The following is a 17,912-nucleotide window of genomic DNA, read 5'->3' on the forward strand; positions in this document are numbered from 1 at the left end:
TTCAGTGGGAGACTCATACCACCAAGATGTACCACTGAGCGCCACAGGAAATCATTCCTGCCTGTGGCCATCAAACTGTACAACTCCTCCCACTGAGTGGCCCTGAGACTTTTGATATCCAGTGTCGTGATACCGATTATCCTGATTGCCATTGTTAGGGTTAGTCAACCCAGGATAGGTCTGGGTAACCCAGGAAAGGATGATCTCGCTTCGTGATACGGGCCCCGTGGCCATTGTTGTTGTTTTGATTCCTCCGATCTTTTATTACCGATTCCAATTTTGTAAAAATAACGTGATCGGCACCGATACGGATCGGGACATCCCTTGTTACAAGGTTAACATTACTCCTCTTATATGTACTATTTGCCAAATGTTGACTTGTATTTAATTAGCTACCGTCACTAAGATTAATTTAATATTTATCTCTAAAATTTACCTCAAATTATTCAAGCTAACTTTGTTAGCGGTGATTTAGCGCGGCAAACAGGATGCGATGTTCAGTCAGGCTGCAGGTGTAGGTTGGCCTACATAGTGTTCTCTGGCTCCCCCTCGCTCCCTTACAGCTCCACCCTCTCGTCCAAAAAAAATAAATAAATAAATTGCATGTCTGGCTCCAGATGTCCAACATGGCAACGGTCAAAATGCCACACTCCTAGCTTCAAAACGGCAGCCCACAAACCAATGGGTGACGTCACTGAGGCTGCGTCCATTATTTTTTCGCCTTTTTTGGAAGGTACGAGCAAAACACGCCAGTTGCTCTGTTGTTGGCTGCATAAACTTACACAGATGCATTTTTTTTTTTTTTACTCTTTTCATCTGAGGATCGGAGGACCCAGTGGATTAATTTTGTTTTTGATGGATTGTACTTACAACAACTGCTTAAGTGTTGCATGTGTGTGCTCACCATTTTACTTCAGACTGTTTTCTCACCGAGAGCCAGTACAAAGCAGAATATGCCACATTTATGAAAATAAAGTATGGATCGGTATCGACTGTTCGTGACCCAACTTTACATGAGGAAGCTGTAAATTTCACCATTTTCTGTTGCTTTAATGTATATAGCGTGACGTCCTGTTGAATGTATTGTTAGCATGGCAGCTAATGTGGCTAACATTAGTTTCCAGTATAGACTAATGTGCTGGAGTAAATAATATTAGGGGACATTCTAGAGAAACTGTGTGAACGTCAGCCTCGTTTGAAGCTAACTTTATTGTCATAGCTGTAATTTGGATGCCTATAACTACTTTTAGGGTGCTTTCTGTGTAACTTTGTATTGCTAAGTAACATCAAGCTCAGCTGTTGTTATGGACGCTCCGTCCACGCAGTCCCCACTAACGTGTGTCTGTCCGTTACTGCTGCATGTTAGTCTGCTTGATAGATATGCCCCATGATACTTTCATGAAGTTAAATTGTATGTAATTCTTCTGCTTGGTATTGTTGTGTAACTGTGATTAGCACCACGCTGCTGAGTATATCATACCTGATAGATGTAATGTTACCTGTCTGCAAAGTCAAGCCGATGAGGCTGCATTCAGACCAAACATAGACTTTGCACAGTGTAGTGTAGGTGTTTGGGCTTGTTTATTAGTGCTTTCAGAAAATAATGTTTTATCTCTCTGATTCAATGGTTTTTCGCTTCCACTGCTCCCTGCCCCCCACTCATTGTGTGTGTTGTCTCACTGATGCGCGTGAGTGTACGACAACGTTGTGCATTAGATTATAAACAACACAGTGGGGGCTGTGGGCGCCTGTTAAGTTAGTAGGAAGAGTAAGGCCTCTTTTACACCGCAAGCGATGCCTTTGCGTAGCACTCGCGAACGTCACTGTTTACCCGCCTTTTCATTTCGGCGAGCATGTTAACAGGTTAGAGCATTCACACTGCATCCGTTCTACGCGCTGCTCGAGTCATGCTGCTTTCGCGAGCAAGCTTGAAAAATGGGAGACCCTGATTTTTTTTGCGCAAGTCGTGAACAAATGGTCGCGGTATTCAACAAAAAACAGAGTTTGTGCGTGTGTTGTGACCTCTCTTGGCCACCGTAGACATCTCCCCCATCTCTCTGACCAAGCGAGACCTGACAGGCACATGTTTCATGTACTTACCCATTTGTAGTGCTAAATATTAGTTCTCCAAATGTTGGAATAATCACTGGCACGCGAACCTGTCCACCCTGGGCTTTGGGTCCAAACTCACTTCTTCTTCTTTGGGGTTTATTGGAGATTTGCAAACACGGTGCACTACCGCCACCACCTCTTCAGGTGTGGATTGTATTTTGACGGGACAGCAGCAACCGCTGTGCGACGTGTCTGTTCGGTTTTGGTGTCAATACATGTGTGCTGCTGCTGCGCTTGTGGACCGCTTTGCGAGCGCTATGCGGATGCATAGCTTGCGGTGTAAATGAGGCCTAAGACTCATCTTTTATGAGGGCTGTTTTAGCATTGATATCAACATTTATGTTCACACACAGCACCTGCAGGGAACGTCTAGATAAGTGCAGAGTTACAGGGAATATGTGAAATGGGGAAGGAAATGCATTTTATTTTTTTGTATTTTGCACATGTAAAATTAATGTCACCACACTGTTTACACTGTAAGTGAAATGTTGTATGTAACCCATGTCTTTATGTAATTTAATACATTTGTTTCTATCAAATTTGCACTGCTTGTAACTGTTGCCATAATTATGCATTTGAGAAGATGTTGGTGTAACCTGTTTGCTCTATACAGGCCAGCACATCAAGTGCATCCATACAGTTTGCTGCAACAGGGGATGTTGCATGCCAGACAGACCCACTGGAATCATGTACTGTAGGCACAGTTATCCTTGAGGACTCTGCAGCCTCACATCAGAAATACAGGTGTGTAGTCACCTATAGTACATCTACCTGTTGCCAGGCTTTAATACTTTCACTTAGAATGTAAAGCCCCATTTTCACTGAGCAGTACAGTACGGTTCAGTTCAGTTCGGTACGCTTTTTTTCCTTTTCTGCTGTGAAAAGTTGTGGATGGTACTGAACTGTTCCGTATCACCCCCATTTTTGGTACCCCTTCTGTTGGGATAACTAGCACTAAGATCTGTTATTAAAAGGAGGAGCTGCGAACACTGCAGTCCGTTGATTGGTCAGTAGCGGATGGTCACTCTGCTCAGGGCTGAGTTGTGGCTGGTTTTTTAGGCTTATGTAACCACTGCTCATACCGTGGTAGGTTTTACATACATCAATAAACTATGACTATAAAATGAAAGGATGTTTTGCTGCTTCTTGAAGCAGCTGTAGTCTGAAAAAAAAAAAACAAACTTGTAATGTTACTCAATGTATGAGCAGACAACGTGAATCAATCAACACACTGTGACAACTTTGATCATGACATTGACTTTTAGTAATGAGTGGATCTTCAGGTGTTTATATATATATATATATATATATATATATATATATATATATATATATATATATATATATAATTAGTATTGACTGGGTTATGTGAACTGCATATATTCTAATCCTCACTCGAAGAAAAAAACAGCATCACAGAGCGCTGTTCCTATGGGCAACACTAAACTTGCCCTAGAAGGACTGAATGCACAAACCTGCTATTTTTAAATATCACATCCAGAGTGACTCTCATTGCAGCCTCTTTTATTTTGTTCGGCGCCTGTGTGCAACCCTGTCCTGTGGACAATAAACGAGGTGCAGACTCTGTGTTACCGGTAATGAGGAAATACAGTGAGAGCTGGATGGAGCCCTGAGTGACAATAACCCCACCCACATTTAAGGGTACTGTTTGCGGTTGAAACGCTAGAGTCTAGATACCATGTTTGAAGGGTTACTTTTGCTTCCAAAGGTACCATACCGAAAGTGTTTGGTAGAAATTGGGCTTAATATTACTCTGTGTTTATGTGTCACATTGTTAGTTTCCTTAATAAAAGTTATATTTGGTTACAGGTGTCCAGGTTACTGTGTCCTCGAGGATTTTGGCGTCGCTACCTCTGCAGATCCTCTCTCTTTTTCATCAACACCAATAAAGTGACTTTCAAAGAGATCGAGGAGGAGGAGGAGGAGGATTCATTACAGGGCAGCTTCACAAGGGCTAGATGCTACCTATGACCCTGCAGACTCTGTCTCATGCATCATGCACTCATGCATGTTGATCCTCTGTTGTAGTTCAGACTCGTGCTAAATTTTGTTAATTTATACTGACTTGTTCATTTTTGTTTTTTTCACTGGCGGGATTGTTTTTGTAAAAGATCAAGCTCCCTGTAAAGTGCAGTACAGTTAACTGCACTGCAAATGACGACTTGAACATTATAACCTCTATGACAATATACAGGTGTTTGATGATGTGTAAAGTTAAAAGGAGGCAACAGTACAAAAAAAAAAAAATCGACTTCATAAAAATAATGAATTAAATGTTTTAAAAAGTGTCGAATGTAGGAGGGTATTTCGATACAGACTTTCAGTCATTGTTTTGTAAACAAAAATAATGTAAACAAAATCTTAAACACAAAAAATACGGTAAAAACATCAACCTTATAAAAATAATAAATTAGATAAAGTGTCCAATGTCAGGAGGTATTAAGAAACTAGGTATTAAGAAATTAAAATGTGTAAACTAAATGTGTTGTATCAAACAGGGTATGTGGCTGAGACGGTGGACCAAAAAGGTCTCACCTGACCTGACGCTGTACACAGATGCTGTGTTGGCCATCCCCATTCCAGAGGACTTCACTGCACAGTTCTAAAACCCATGTAGTGGCGTCAGGAACCACTGCAGATGTGTAGGACCGCACCGGCTGGAATGACTACCTGGACTCTGTGACCAAGGAAGCTCCAGCACCAGTTCACAAAGCTCCTGTAGGCTAGATACCTGTAACAATTATAACAATTGGACAGGAAATTTAGTGTTCAAAACATTTATCTCTGGTGTGTGTCATACTTTGTTATAAAGATTTGGTGTATCCTACAATTTTTTATCGCTGGTTATAAGTGCGTTATTTCAATAAATGCTTGACCGTTTTTAAAGAAATGACTCCTGTAAATTCATATGCAGACTGTCTGCTGATGTAACTCAAAAAACATTTAAACAAATTTTTTTTTTTGGGGGGGGGGGTGTTACTACATTTGTGGTGTGTTGTTACCATTGTAATATTATGCCCACTGAAGTAAAGGAAGACTGCATAACATCTTTGATTTAGATTGAAACTGTAACATTGTACGACAAAGCATAATTTACTGATGTATTCCTCTCAGCTGTAGAGGACCATAATGAGCATGGTATATGTTAATTATTATAATAATAATAATAATACATTTTATTTATAGAGCGCTTTTCAAGGTACTCAAAGGCGCTTTACATTGGTTAAATCAATCATAAAATAGACTACAATAAAATACACACATCATTCACACATTTAAAGCTCTGGAGAAGGCCCTGTCGCCTTCCCCAGAGGTTGGCATCAGAGAGGCAGAGGCCGTGGGAAGGAGTGTGGCGGTGGAATATAGTGAGGTAGGAGGGGGCCTGGTTATGGAGGGCCTTATTAATGAGGAGAAGGACTTTGAATTGGATGTGTTGTGGGGAAGGGAGCCAGTAGAGGTCCTTAAGGACAGGGGTGATCTGATTGCGGGATCAGGAATTGGTGAGCAGACGGGCAGTACCATAAAGAATGCTGTTACAGTAGTCAATTCTGGATGTGATGAAGGCATGGATGAGAGTTTCGGTAGCAGTGGGGGAGAGTGATGGGCAGAGACGAGCTATGTTTTTTTAATGTGGAAGAGGGCAGTACTGGTGATGTGATTGACGTGTCTTTCAAATGAGAAGTTGGTATTTGAAAATGACTCTGAGGTTGCGAATATGTGGGGAGAAATGCAGAGTGGAATTGTCAATGGTGAGGCAGAAGTTGAGAGGTATTGGTGAGGGATTTGGGACCGATGATAATCATGTCAGATTTTTCACAGTTCAGTTTGAGGAAGTTGGCTTGCATCCAGGACCTGATACCGTTGAGGCAGGTGGTCAGTGGAGATGTAGAGCTGGATGTCATCAGCATAGCAGTGGAAGTTGAGACCATGGCTGCGAATGATGTTGCCAAGGGGGAGCATGTAAAGGATGAATAGGAGGGGACCAAGCACCCAACCCTGGGGGACACCTTGGGACAGAGGAGCAAGGGAGAAAGTGCAGTTAATATTGATGAACAGATGTCAGTTTGTGAGGTATGACCTTAGGCAGGAGAGGGCAGTACTGGTGAGGGAAGGTTCGAGACAGGAAATGAGAATTGTGTGGTTGATTGTGTCAAAGGCTGTTGTAAGGTCGAAAAGGATGAGAATTGAGAGGTGACCAGAGTCTGAGGCAAGGAGGAGATCGTTGGTGACTTTGAGGAGGGTGGGTTCTGTGCTGTGCTGTGAGCGGAAGCCAGATTGCAATGGTTCAAACAGGTTGTTGGTGGAGAGGTGGGTTTTAAGTTGAGAGGCAACAGCACATTCCAGTATTTTTGACAGAAAGGGGAGATGTGAGATGGGTCGGAAATTACTCATGTCATCAGGATCAAGTCCAGGTTTTTTTGAGGACAGGGGTGACAGCTGAGGACAGGTTGCTGTAGATGGAGTCAATTCTTGTCTGGAAAAATTAAAGGAAATTGTTACACTTGTCAACTGGAATGATGTGGAGGTGTTGTCATAGGGGTTGTGAAATTTGTTTATGTTGGAGAAGAGAGACTTGGGATTGGTGGAGCCAGAGTGTATGAGCTGTGAGTAGTAGGTGGACTGGGCTGTAGTGAGAGTAGTTTTGTATTTCTGAAGATAGTCTGTATAGGCTTTGAGATGCAATGTCAAACCGTTTTTTTTGTATTGTTTAGTTTTGTTTTGGAGAGTCTTTTGAGCTGGAGCGTACAGGACTTCATTTGGTGGACTTTAGGAGTATACCAGGGGGCTGAGTATGTGAATGAAACTGTTTTAGTTTTTAGGGGAGCTAGTTGAGACAGGTGGAGAGTATGTCGTTGTAGATAATGGTTGTGACTAAGGGAGTAGGACTAGAGAGTTTGAAGGCGATGTGTTCACATCAATTAGTGGCAGGAATGGGGAGGGTGTTTTTTTTTAATGTCCTTTCTATAAACAGTGGCAACACCACCGCCTTGCCCCTCAAGGCGAAGTTGATCAATGCATGTGTATCTTGTGGGAGTGGTCTGTGTATCTTGTGGGAGTGGTCTGATTGAGTGAGAAATATTCCAGGGGTTTGTGCCAGGTTTCATTGAGACGGGAAATCCAGGTTATTATCAGTGATACATTCATTCAGAATGAGGCTTTTGTTGTTAAGTGAGCAGGTGTTAGGCAAGGCCAGTTTCAGGTGACGTTGCTTTGTGATAGTTTGTGAGGACTGAGGAGGGGGACGTAGATTGGACAGATTCAGTTGTTGTTGTTTGTTGTGATGATGTAATGAGGAAGTTGGTGTGCACCAGGACCACAGATATGGAATGGAGTAAGGGGACGTGAAGTTATATGTATACACACACGGCCAGAGCCTCTGTGTGGAAGACGGCTTCTGCGATGTATTCCAGCTTTTATTAGAAAGTCCATGCAGTCAGGACGCTGGTGGTTGTTGTAGAGTCGGAGCTCTGTGGCAGAGTACTTTGGCGGCACGGTCCAGTCGGGGAACACTAGCACAAGGCTTGCATTAACTTGCAGCCAAGGGCCGGATGTCCAGGAAAGGAGAAGCGATATGCCCAAGACCATCCATGGGGTAATCCACAGCATAGCAGCTGCAGCACACTAACAGTCTGGAGAGGAGAAGAGGTAGCCCCGTGGGCTACCGGTCTGTTAGCCTTGTGATCCTGCTTGGAAAGTGGCGGCCAGCCTGGTGTTGTGGTGGCAAGCAGAGGGGAGCATCCAGAGTACGACTGGGCTAGCCACACTGGGACGAAAAGATCCCGGCGGGAAAAGCAGGAGGGCTCGTGCTAGCCAGCGATGCAGTTAGGCAGAAGCTGGAGAAATTACAGCTCCAGTAGCAGGATGATGAAGCCACGCTGTGATTAACTCCCAGGTGGGAGCTCCTTGGGAGGTAAAACTTTCAGCTGATCTTTAGATGCAAGTCCAGTTAAAGTGCTTGTCTGGATAGGCGGATGACGGGTAGCTTGTATTCACGGAATCACAGGACAGTTAACCGGCCAAGCTATAAAATCAGATGCAAAGATTAAACGGCAAAACCGCAAAACTTTTCAGATCAGAGACAGAGTGGTAGCCAGAATGTGTCAGCGTCCGCCATCTTGAATCTTCGTGAGGACTGTTGCAGGCGTTCTGTAGAGAGAACACATTCAGGGAGAGGCTCCAACCCACAATGGTCTACCATACATGGTAGCTCTTCCTTGATCTCCCGTAGCTGTCTGGTAACCTACAGTGAATTACAAATGTTAAATACTATGGTATCTTATAAATGCAACATGTAATCAAGACAAATTAGTTGTATTAGTTTTGCTATTGAGAATGCTAGCTGTGGTATCTCCAAGATATTTTCAGTTTCCACAGGAGCACATATCCAAAATATAGAGAAAAATGGGAAGATTTCACCAAAAGATAAAGCTTGTGAAATTCAAAAAATTAACAGTCAGTGGACATGCTGAGGTGGATAAAAAGTGAGCTTGGCAAAATATCAAGTGCATATAATATAGGTAATTAATACGAAGTAACTTCTTGCATATAATGCGATAATGGAGAACAGCGCAGTGTACAAAACACTGCTAACAGCCTCGTCCTTTGAAAACTGACTAAAGATTAATAATGCTGACAGACATGCTGAATTACAGTGGTGTAAGTTCATTGTTATATACAAAATAGATGACTATATACAGGAAGCTGTTATGATGAGCAAATTTGTATGGTTTAACTATAGCTCCTGTAACATTGGCCGTATCTATACAGCCACGCAAATATCATAACCCGCTGCTGGCCCAGAAGGCTAAGCTCAAGCTACACCTTCTTCCAGAGATGGGCGTGCTCAGACACAGCTCATTTGCATTTAAAGCTATAGACACAGAAACAGCATTTTCTGAGCAGGGTTGAAACAGAGGGGTTTATAGGCATGCTGAAATCCAGGGCTGGAGTGGATTTTTAGCAAGAAACTATAAAGACATGTTTCAGGGAACTCTATAACCTATATAAACATGTAGAAAAGGAGTATAATATTTGCCTTTAAACTGCTCTTATTAAAGAATAGTGACAAAGTATGTAGTGAACTGTACTTGTCTTTGCTCTCTGCTGGACAGAATCTATAATGTCTCTGAATGACACCAAACATACTTAATGACAGTGAGAACCTTGTTTGTATTTCAGGAACTTGAGGAGTCATTCCAGAAGGATTTTAAGGACATCCAGCACATTAAGGAAAACATTCCTGCTCACATGCTCAGGAAGAAAGGCCCAGTAAAGTAAGGACTCAAATATGATACTTTATTTGCTTGATGCTTTACAATTGAACACTGGCCTAGTGGCCTTTTCGTATTTTAACGGCCGACCATATTTTTGACCAGTTAAGCATGTCAGTCTTTAGGTTAATTTTGCTGCTCTTCACTTAACTGCACTGCGCACCACCTGGGTCTGGTGGAGCAAGCTAGTGGCGACACTTATTTGGTGATTCCCACCATAACGCCATCCCTACCCAACAGCGTTGCTCTGGAAACACCGTGCCCAACCTCTGGTCTCTGAGCACCTTAATTTTGAGCTGCAAAACCTCTTTAGCATTGAATGTATCACTGTTAGCACCATAAGCAGCATCAGCACAGCCAGAGGTGCCAACACTGTTAGCACCATAAGCAGCATCAGCACAGCCAGGTTTGCCAACAGTTAACAATGCTAAAGAAATTTTGCGGTTCAAAATGAAGCTGTTTACTCACTGGGGCTATATGGGGGGAGACGGGAGGATGGACACAGTGTGGTTTTTTTGCTTGTTTTATTTTGTTTTGACGATTCACGTGTCCTAATTTTTAATACCGTGCTAATCCTAACGTACAATACCCTGCCAATCCTAATGCACAATACTGTGCTAATTCTAATGTAAAATACCGTGCAGGGTTCAATGCTAAGGTTTTTTTTTTTTTTTCACTTGCCCGGTCGGGCAAGTTGGTCAGACATCTACTTGCCTGAAGTCAGTTTTTACTTGCCCTAAAAAAAAATGTTTAATTTAAGCGGCTATCAATTAACAAAGACTGCAGTTATTTTTATGTTATGTAATCTTTATTCACACTGTATTTATTAATTAAAACAACATATGTCATGTATTGTAGCTTAATTCCTACACAAATATGACAGTGTCAGGGCTTAAAGTGAAAAATTTGTCAATCATTCTCCGTCTATAATTTTGCGCCCTACTTGAGCCATGCCCACCTCTATTTATTTTTCACTCCTCTCTCCAGTTCTGCTGCATTAACACCGGGTTTAATATATTTTGCTTCCATCTCTCTGCCCTGCTTTAATCTACTTCAACGCTACTTAGCTCTCTCTCTACTCTACCAGTAGACTACCACATCCACCTGTTGCACAAAACGCACACAGCAGTGTTTCCCCTAGGATGGAGTTGTAGCAACGGAGGTGAAGCACACTCATGAAAAATAATTTTCACATACATGAAACTTTTTTGTATGCTGGCAAAGCACAGCCTGCTGGGATGTTTCTATGTATCTGCTGGCACCAGAAGGGCTCTTTAGGACTAAGTATGTGCACAGTATGAGCAGGTGAAATGTCTGTCTAGCTTACATATGAGGTGTCTCAAGATTTAGGAACATACAATTGTATTGAATGTAATAAATGTAAAAAGTCACACATGCTGCTGTTTTGTGCTATGACCTATTTAAGTGTTGGAAGTTGTTATTTACGTGACAACGCCTGAACGCAACACAAGCTCAGCATGAGTGCCGTGCTGCGCTGCTGTGCGAGCAGCTGTTTGTGCGTAATTAGGCTGTCGATGGTTATTTAGGCTACACACTGTCCATAACAATAACTTTGTCAGCTGACAAACTGCACCGGGCTCAGGGTCAGGTTTGGTCAGCGTGCTCACCTGTGTGTGGCGGAACTCCGCTGTGCGTGATACAGAGATCAGTGGAGAATTGTTAAAAATGACAGAAATGTTAGAAATGACACGATGACATAACACCATAAATAGTATATTGTTATGTTATTATATGAAGCGTCCGTCGTGCAAAATAATATCAATGGGGGCTGTGGGCAGGACATTGTTACGTGTGCCTGTGACTTCAGGCAGAGAGACTGCTGCATCAGAGCCGAAGGAGCACGTTTTAAAATACATTTATTTTATCAATTAGTTATTAACTTTTACTATTTTCAGCAACTTGCCCGATCGGGCAAGTGAGTTGTTAGTTTACATGCCCGACCTTGAGTTTTACTTGCAATTGGGCAATCCTTATTGTTGAGCCCTGCCGTGCTAATAGAAAACAATCTTCAGGTCTGTCTGACTGACGTTTAATGTTCCTCTCATCTCTCAGTGGAAGTGAACCTGTAATGAACCAGAATGAAGCAGCCGATGTCAAGCCAGCCCAGCTGGAAAATGTCAAAAAGACCAACAAGAACTTCATCAGAGATATGGAGTTCATCACTGTGTCAGAGTTTGAGAACATCCCTCAGTAAGTACTATCCCTCACTAATACCCAACATAGATACTGACTGATATTGTTCACTATGATTTTGGGACATACTGTTATAGTGCCGCAACAATTTGCTACCGGCCACTTTATAAGTTACACCTGTTCAACTGTTTGTTAATGCAAATAGCTAATTAGCCTATCATGGCAGAAACTCAATGCATTTAGGTATGTAGACATGGTCAAGATTAACTACTGAAGTTCAGATCAAGCAGAGTGGTAAGGAAAGGTGATTTAAGTGACTTTGAACGTGGCATGGTTGTTGATGCCAGACGGGCTGGTCTGAGTATTTCAGAAACTGCTGATCTACTGGGATTTTCACACACAGCCATCTCTAGGTTTTACAGAGGATGTTCCAAAAAAGAGAAAATATCAATGTATTCAAGATGATAGGAAGTCAAAAGTAACTCAAATAACCACTTGTTACAACCAAGATATATAGAAGACCATCTCTGAAGGAACAACACGTTGAACCTTGAAGCAGATGAGCTACAGCAGCAGAAGACCACACAGGGTGCCACTCCTGTCAGCTTAGAACAGGTTTCACGGAGTGTGGAGGCGGTGACCACATAAAGATGCCTGTGAGGAGAGAGGACATCATCGAGGCTCACCAGGGCTTCCATTCTGTGGCTGGCATTCCCCGGGTGATTGGACTGGTGGATGGGACCCTAATCCCCGTGTCCAACCCGTCCATGGACGACCAGGCCTTCACCTGCCGTAAGGGATATTCCGCCATCAACACCCAAGTGGTGGTGGACCACAAAGGGCTCTTTGTGGGTGTTGTTGCAAAGTGGCCCAGCAGCACGCACAACAGTTACATCTGGGCCGACTCGGCTGTGGGACAAGATGCTGCCAGAGAAGCGTTCGGCAGAGGTTTTTTCCTTGGGGATAGTGGCTACCCGCTTTGAACCTACCTGCTGACACCAGTGACTGTTCCCATTACACATGCCAAGAAGGAGTACAACTCTGCCCACATCCGCACCAGGGGCTTGGTTGAACACACCATTGGCCGCTGGAAGCTCCGGTTCAGATGCATCCATCGGTCGACGGGAGGACTGAAGTTCAAACCCACAAAATGCTGTGCTGTCACAGCAATGTTACACAACATTGCTGTGCGTGCGCGAGCACGTCTTCCTCCGGAGGAGAATAAAGGAGAGGATGATGATGACGACGATGGTGTCAACCCCCCGCCTGAACACCATGAAGCATCGTACAACGCCAGTTTTCAGACAAGGCAAAACATCATCAACATTTTTGTTGAGTTCCTGTTTTTTTTTTTTTTTTCTTCACTTTCCCTTTGCAAACAGTCCATGTCCCACTGTCAAAGCATCACAATAACGCTTTATTTCTCCCCACAATAAGCCCACTATCATAAAGTGTGGCACCCCAATTCCTTTTTAAAAACATTTAGCCAATAAAATGTAAGGTGGCCAAGATAGGCAAAACTAGTAGCCGACATATATTTGAGGGAGACAAAACATGCTGGCTAAGGGGTTGAGTCTGTCAGCTTTAATAAGGGGAGTCATGAGTAGGGATGGGAATCGAGAACTGGTTCCTGTTAAGAACCGGTTCCAACTGGTTCAATTCATCGACATGATTAGCCTTTATGCTTAACGATTCCCTTATCGATTCTTTTCATTACGCTGAATCTTTACGTCGATGATGCACGTCACACTCGTTAAAGGGGATTTATGGTTGTGCGCAGACCCTTCGCACGTAGCCTATGTACGTCGCTTATGCCGTTGTGAGCATTTTTAATTCTGCGGTGGTGTGTCTGTGTCACTCTGCAGTTACACCTCCAAAACACTAGTTGACAACAGCACTTAACAGAAACCTCTGCTAAGTTTTGTTGATTCAAAACACACATTAAACATGGCTTAATAAAGACAATTTGAAAAACATGTACACAAATTGGCTTCACTACAACTCGCAGCATTCACAGACAAACACTCCCCGCAAATACGACATGCTAACGTTATTAGCACAAGCCTATGGTATTTTACATTGTATAAATTAGCCAAGCAACTTGCGATCTTTTCCTCTTCTCATATAAAACCAGGGACAACGGCAACATTTAACAAAGGTAACGGCACACAGTTTGGCTCCATAACAACTCACAGGGTTCACTAACAAAACAAGTGTCCTGTACTAAACACGTTTTTTAAACAGATATAACATGCTAACGTTATTAGCACAAGCCTATGGCATTTTACATTGTATTGATTAACCTAGCTGCCGGCGATCTTTCCCTCTTCTCATGTGAAACCTGGATAGATCCCCAAGTATAAATCCCTGAAGGATAAATCACACACAAGACTTAAAATGCTATTTTAGTGGAGGCCTTACTGTCTTCACAATTTATTGCTTCTTATCTGTGAACTAAAAGTAAATACCAGCTCAGCTCCGCTTCCCCTGAGGGAAATGGTGTCAGTATACAGCGACAGACAGGAGGTCTGCGTCACTGCGACGCGTAGTTACAATTCTGGGGAGATGCACGTTAGGCTACAGCGTGGGTTACAGTGTAGGCTCCAAATCGACATGGAGCCTACGTCGTAACCTACGTGTTGATTCAACGTAGAACTATAAATGTCAGCAGCACGTTCAACAACAAAGAAGACGTAATGGCGGAGAGACAGAAAGGGTTCGAAAGCGAGGCTTCACTTCACCAAAAAAGACTAACAGTGCTACGTGCAGTTTATGCAGCATCGTAATTACATGCAAGGGCAGAAACACCACAAACTAGGCCTGAACGATAGATCTTTTAAGCATCGCACCGTGTAAAGACAGAAATGACATGCCGTTGTGTAAACAATATAAGTCATCACGTTATAGGGTGAAACGTTTCACCGTATAACATGATAAATAGTATATTGTTATGTTATTATATGAAGCATCTGTTGCGCAAAAAAATTATGAAGAGATAAGACGGAGCCCTCTCCTCTCCTCTTATATGCTTTACTCACAAGTGTGTGACTTGACCTGGATATGAAGCGTCCATAGCGCTAAATAATATAACGGTAGATTCTAAAGAGCTAAGATGAAAACAAAAAGAAAAAATAGTGGTGCAGCGGTTGCGGGTTCGACTCTGGCTCGCGGCCATTTGCTGCATGTCACCCCCCCACTCTCTCTCACTCCATCTCACTCCCCCATTTCACTCTCTCCTATCAATTCTCTCCTGTCAATTAAAGGCAAAAGCCCAAAAAAATAATCTTTACAAAATAAATAAATAAATTATGCACCTATTGCAACATCCAGATATCAATCATTATTTCAACATTAAAGAATTCTGATGTGTTCTTTTCACTCTAGTATGTTATTATTTTCTTTAGCAAAGGATCATAGGAATCTCATTTCCTCAAAATGGCATACTAAGACAAACATGAGTAATTTGAACTTAAAAAATTGGAGTAGATTGATTCAGAGTTAGCTGCTTTATTCACTCGTGATGAGAATTCAGCCTACCAGTGGTGGTGAAAACACAACATAAGGACATATTTCCTTTTCATATTGATTTTTAATGCAACCACTGTTGTCAAAAACAGGAAAAAAGGATTGGAAACCCAAATAGTTGAGTTCTGAAAAATGACAGATTTGAGTTCATTTGGCTTTTTCAAAAGTTTTGTTACTTAGATTGACTGTTCAGGAATACAGTGTTCCACAAAGCTTCCTGTAACTCATCAGTTTTCTGAAAGTGAGTGACAAAAGTCTCAAAATCGGCCAGGCCAAAGGTGGCCAGGTCAGTGATGTCCTCAGGCCAGTTGCTTAGGTCATACATGGTTGCAGCCGCCTTCAAGACACCCTCATCAAGGTTGCCAAACCGCGTGGTGAGGTTGTCACAGAAGCCATTGATTAGTTTATCTTTCACTTTATGGAAGTCATCATCCACTTGTTTCCTGTTGAGTTTTACACCAGAGAAGGTGCTTCCGGGAGAAGGTCCCACTTCATCCAGGAACTGCTTCAGATGCTGACCTGGGACTGTCTGAAATACAGAAGAAAAAAACTTTCACTGTCATGACTGCTAAACATACACCGTAGCATACAAATTCCTCTCTAGGGAGTTTATTTTGTTTACCTGCATGACTACAAGAGCCAGGGTCACCTTCTGCAGTCAATCTGACACCATCTGCAATGTCAGCCCTTCCCTTTGAAAGAGAAGGCTCAGAATTAAACCCATAAACATATTTAATCTAACTTCCCTTGTTTTTAATCCAATTACTCTCACAATGGTTTCACAAGAGTGACAATAAAACACTTACACACTGGGCCTGATACAAACTCCAATTGCCAAAATGTATGAAATGCTCCTTTAACTTTACTGACGGAGAGGAATGAAGTCAGCCTATGGCGTTAGCATATCAGCAGGTGTAAGCATGAACATGAAGCAGCCTTTATCCATTAGCCTGCTCAACATAACACACAGCTCATCGATGCTCCTAACACATTCACTCTGCTCGTCCTGCTTCACACAATTTACTGTCACTCTTGTATCTCAACCATATGCATCTTCACACACTTCACTCACTTTAACTCACACAGAACATCATTGGCGATGAACTTAGCTACCGAGGCTATTTCTAGCAGCACCCTCCACGAGCCGCGACACACACACACACACACACACACACACACACACACACACACACACACTCTCTTAATCACAGTCAAAGTCAATGTCTCTGAGTGTCACAGTTACACACTAAGGTTCTGCTAAAACACTACTGTTATCTGGGTGTTCATTATACTCAGCTTACCTGTAGGAAATTTAGAAACATGACTGGCTGCTAGTTCAAGCATGATCTTCATCTCTGTAGCTAAAGTTGCTAGCCTAATTATTACTGACTGAATGAACCGAGTACACCTCTTCTGATTAACTGTAACGTTACCGTCATTATCATAAACATCAAAATTTAGAACACAGTCACATTTTATAACTTTGTAAGGCCATCATGTACATGATTAGCTGAGTTGCTAGTGTTAGCTATCGCAATGAACTAGAACTAGCTAAAAATCAACAAGCTAGCCTATTGCCTACTTTAACAAACTAACTTACTACAGGGGCAGAAACAGATGAAACATCGTCTTCAGAGTCCCGAAGCCAACAACAATCCTACTCCAACTGGAGCGGCACTGGAGGAGCTTGCATCAGTTTTTTCAACCATCTGAGCATTGCTAGGTTCTGTGCTCTGATGAGGAGTGGCGAGCATAGCTGGCGAGTGGCACCCAGCGTGATGCAGTGAGTTGAGATAATATCCCAGGATGCATTTTGCACAGTTTGGCGATAGCCTTTACTAGTTATTAACTTTATGTTTAAACGGTTAAAAGTAACGTCAAAATTATGTCTAGATGTGATGTCTTTGCAAATAACACGTATTTCAAAACACAATTGACATGCTTCGTTCTGAAGAGGTGACACTTCAAATAGCCGATTAGATGCGTTATGGGATGTATCAATAGATAAATTACTGCAGGCAACAGTGGAGAGAGGGAGAGGGTGGACCCAAGAAGGGGTTCTGTGTGTGTGTGTGTGTGTGTGTGTGCGTGTGCGTGTGCGTGCGCAGAGCCAGATGAGGTGCAGCAAAAGCCACTGTATTTTTGAAGGGAATATAACTTCAAGATTACTCTAATTAACGACAGCTACGCTTGTTACTGTGAGTAACTGCAATAAAACTTCTGCCAGCAGAACCAATACTTTATCAATACATGTGATCAGCATGTAGAAAGCCATATTTCAATCTGCTCTGTCCACAGTCTCTCATTCTCCGCTAACTGTCCTGTTGCCCTCATGTGCCCTGCATGAGCCAACAGGCAAGGCAAGGCAATTTTATTTATATAGCACCATTCATACACAATGCAATTCAATGTGCTTTACAAGAGAAATACATTAAAATAAAACATTAAAGGAACAATAAAATTGTGTTTGAGATCATTAAAAACAAAAGCTAAAAGCAAGACAATAAATAGTTAAAAACAGTGCAGAAAATGCATTTAAAAAGCAATCATAAGGCAAAAGCAACAGCAGACAAATATAAAAACAATAGCTACAGATTATCCTAACAATAAGTTACATATCTAGTTCACTGGTAAGCTGCAGTAAATAGTAATGTTTTAAGCCCTGATCTAAGTGAGTTGACAGTTTCAGCCGACCTCAGATATTCTGGAAGTTTGTTCCACAGGCGGGGAGCATAGAAACTAAAGGCTGCTTCACCTTGTTTGGTTTTGATCCTGGGAACACTGAGTAAACCTGTTCCAGATGATCTGAGGGGTCTGGATGCTTCATAA

The 17,912-nt window shown here is 42.4% G+C and overlaps 1 protein-coding gene across 2 annotated transcripts in view; it reads left to right on the forward strand.

Annotated features, from left to right (window-relative positions):
• ska1 (spindle and kinetochore associated complex subunit 1) overlaps nucleotides 1-17,912 on the forward strand; it is a 283,761-nt gene that overhangs the window by 252,916 nt on the left and 12,933 nt on the right. For both annotated transcript variants that reach the window (XM_050072295.1, XM_050072296.1), the window contains 2 exons: nucleotides 9,313-9,407; nucleotides 11,478-11,615. In XM_050072295.1, the coding sequence (XP_049928252.1) occupies nucleotides 9,313-9,407; nucleotides 11,478-11,615 (233 nt within the window). The remainder of the gene's footprint in view (nucleotides 1-9,312; nucleotides 9,408-11,477; nucleotides 11,616-17,912) is intronic.

Source organism: Epinephelus moara, chromosome 20, assembly GCF_006386435.1.
Source record: "Epinephelus moara isolate mb chromosome 20, YSFRI_EMoa_1.0, whole genome shotgun sequence".
NCBI lineage: Eukaryota > Metazoa > Chordata > Actinopteri > Perciformes > Serranidae > Epinephelus > Epinephelus moara.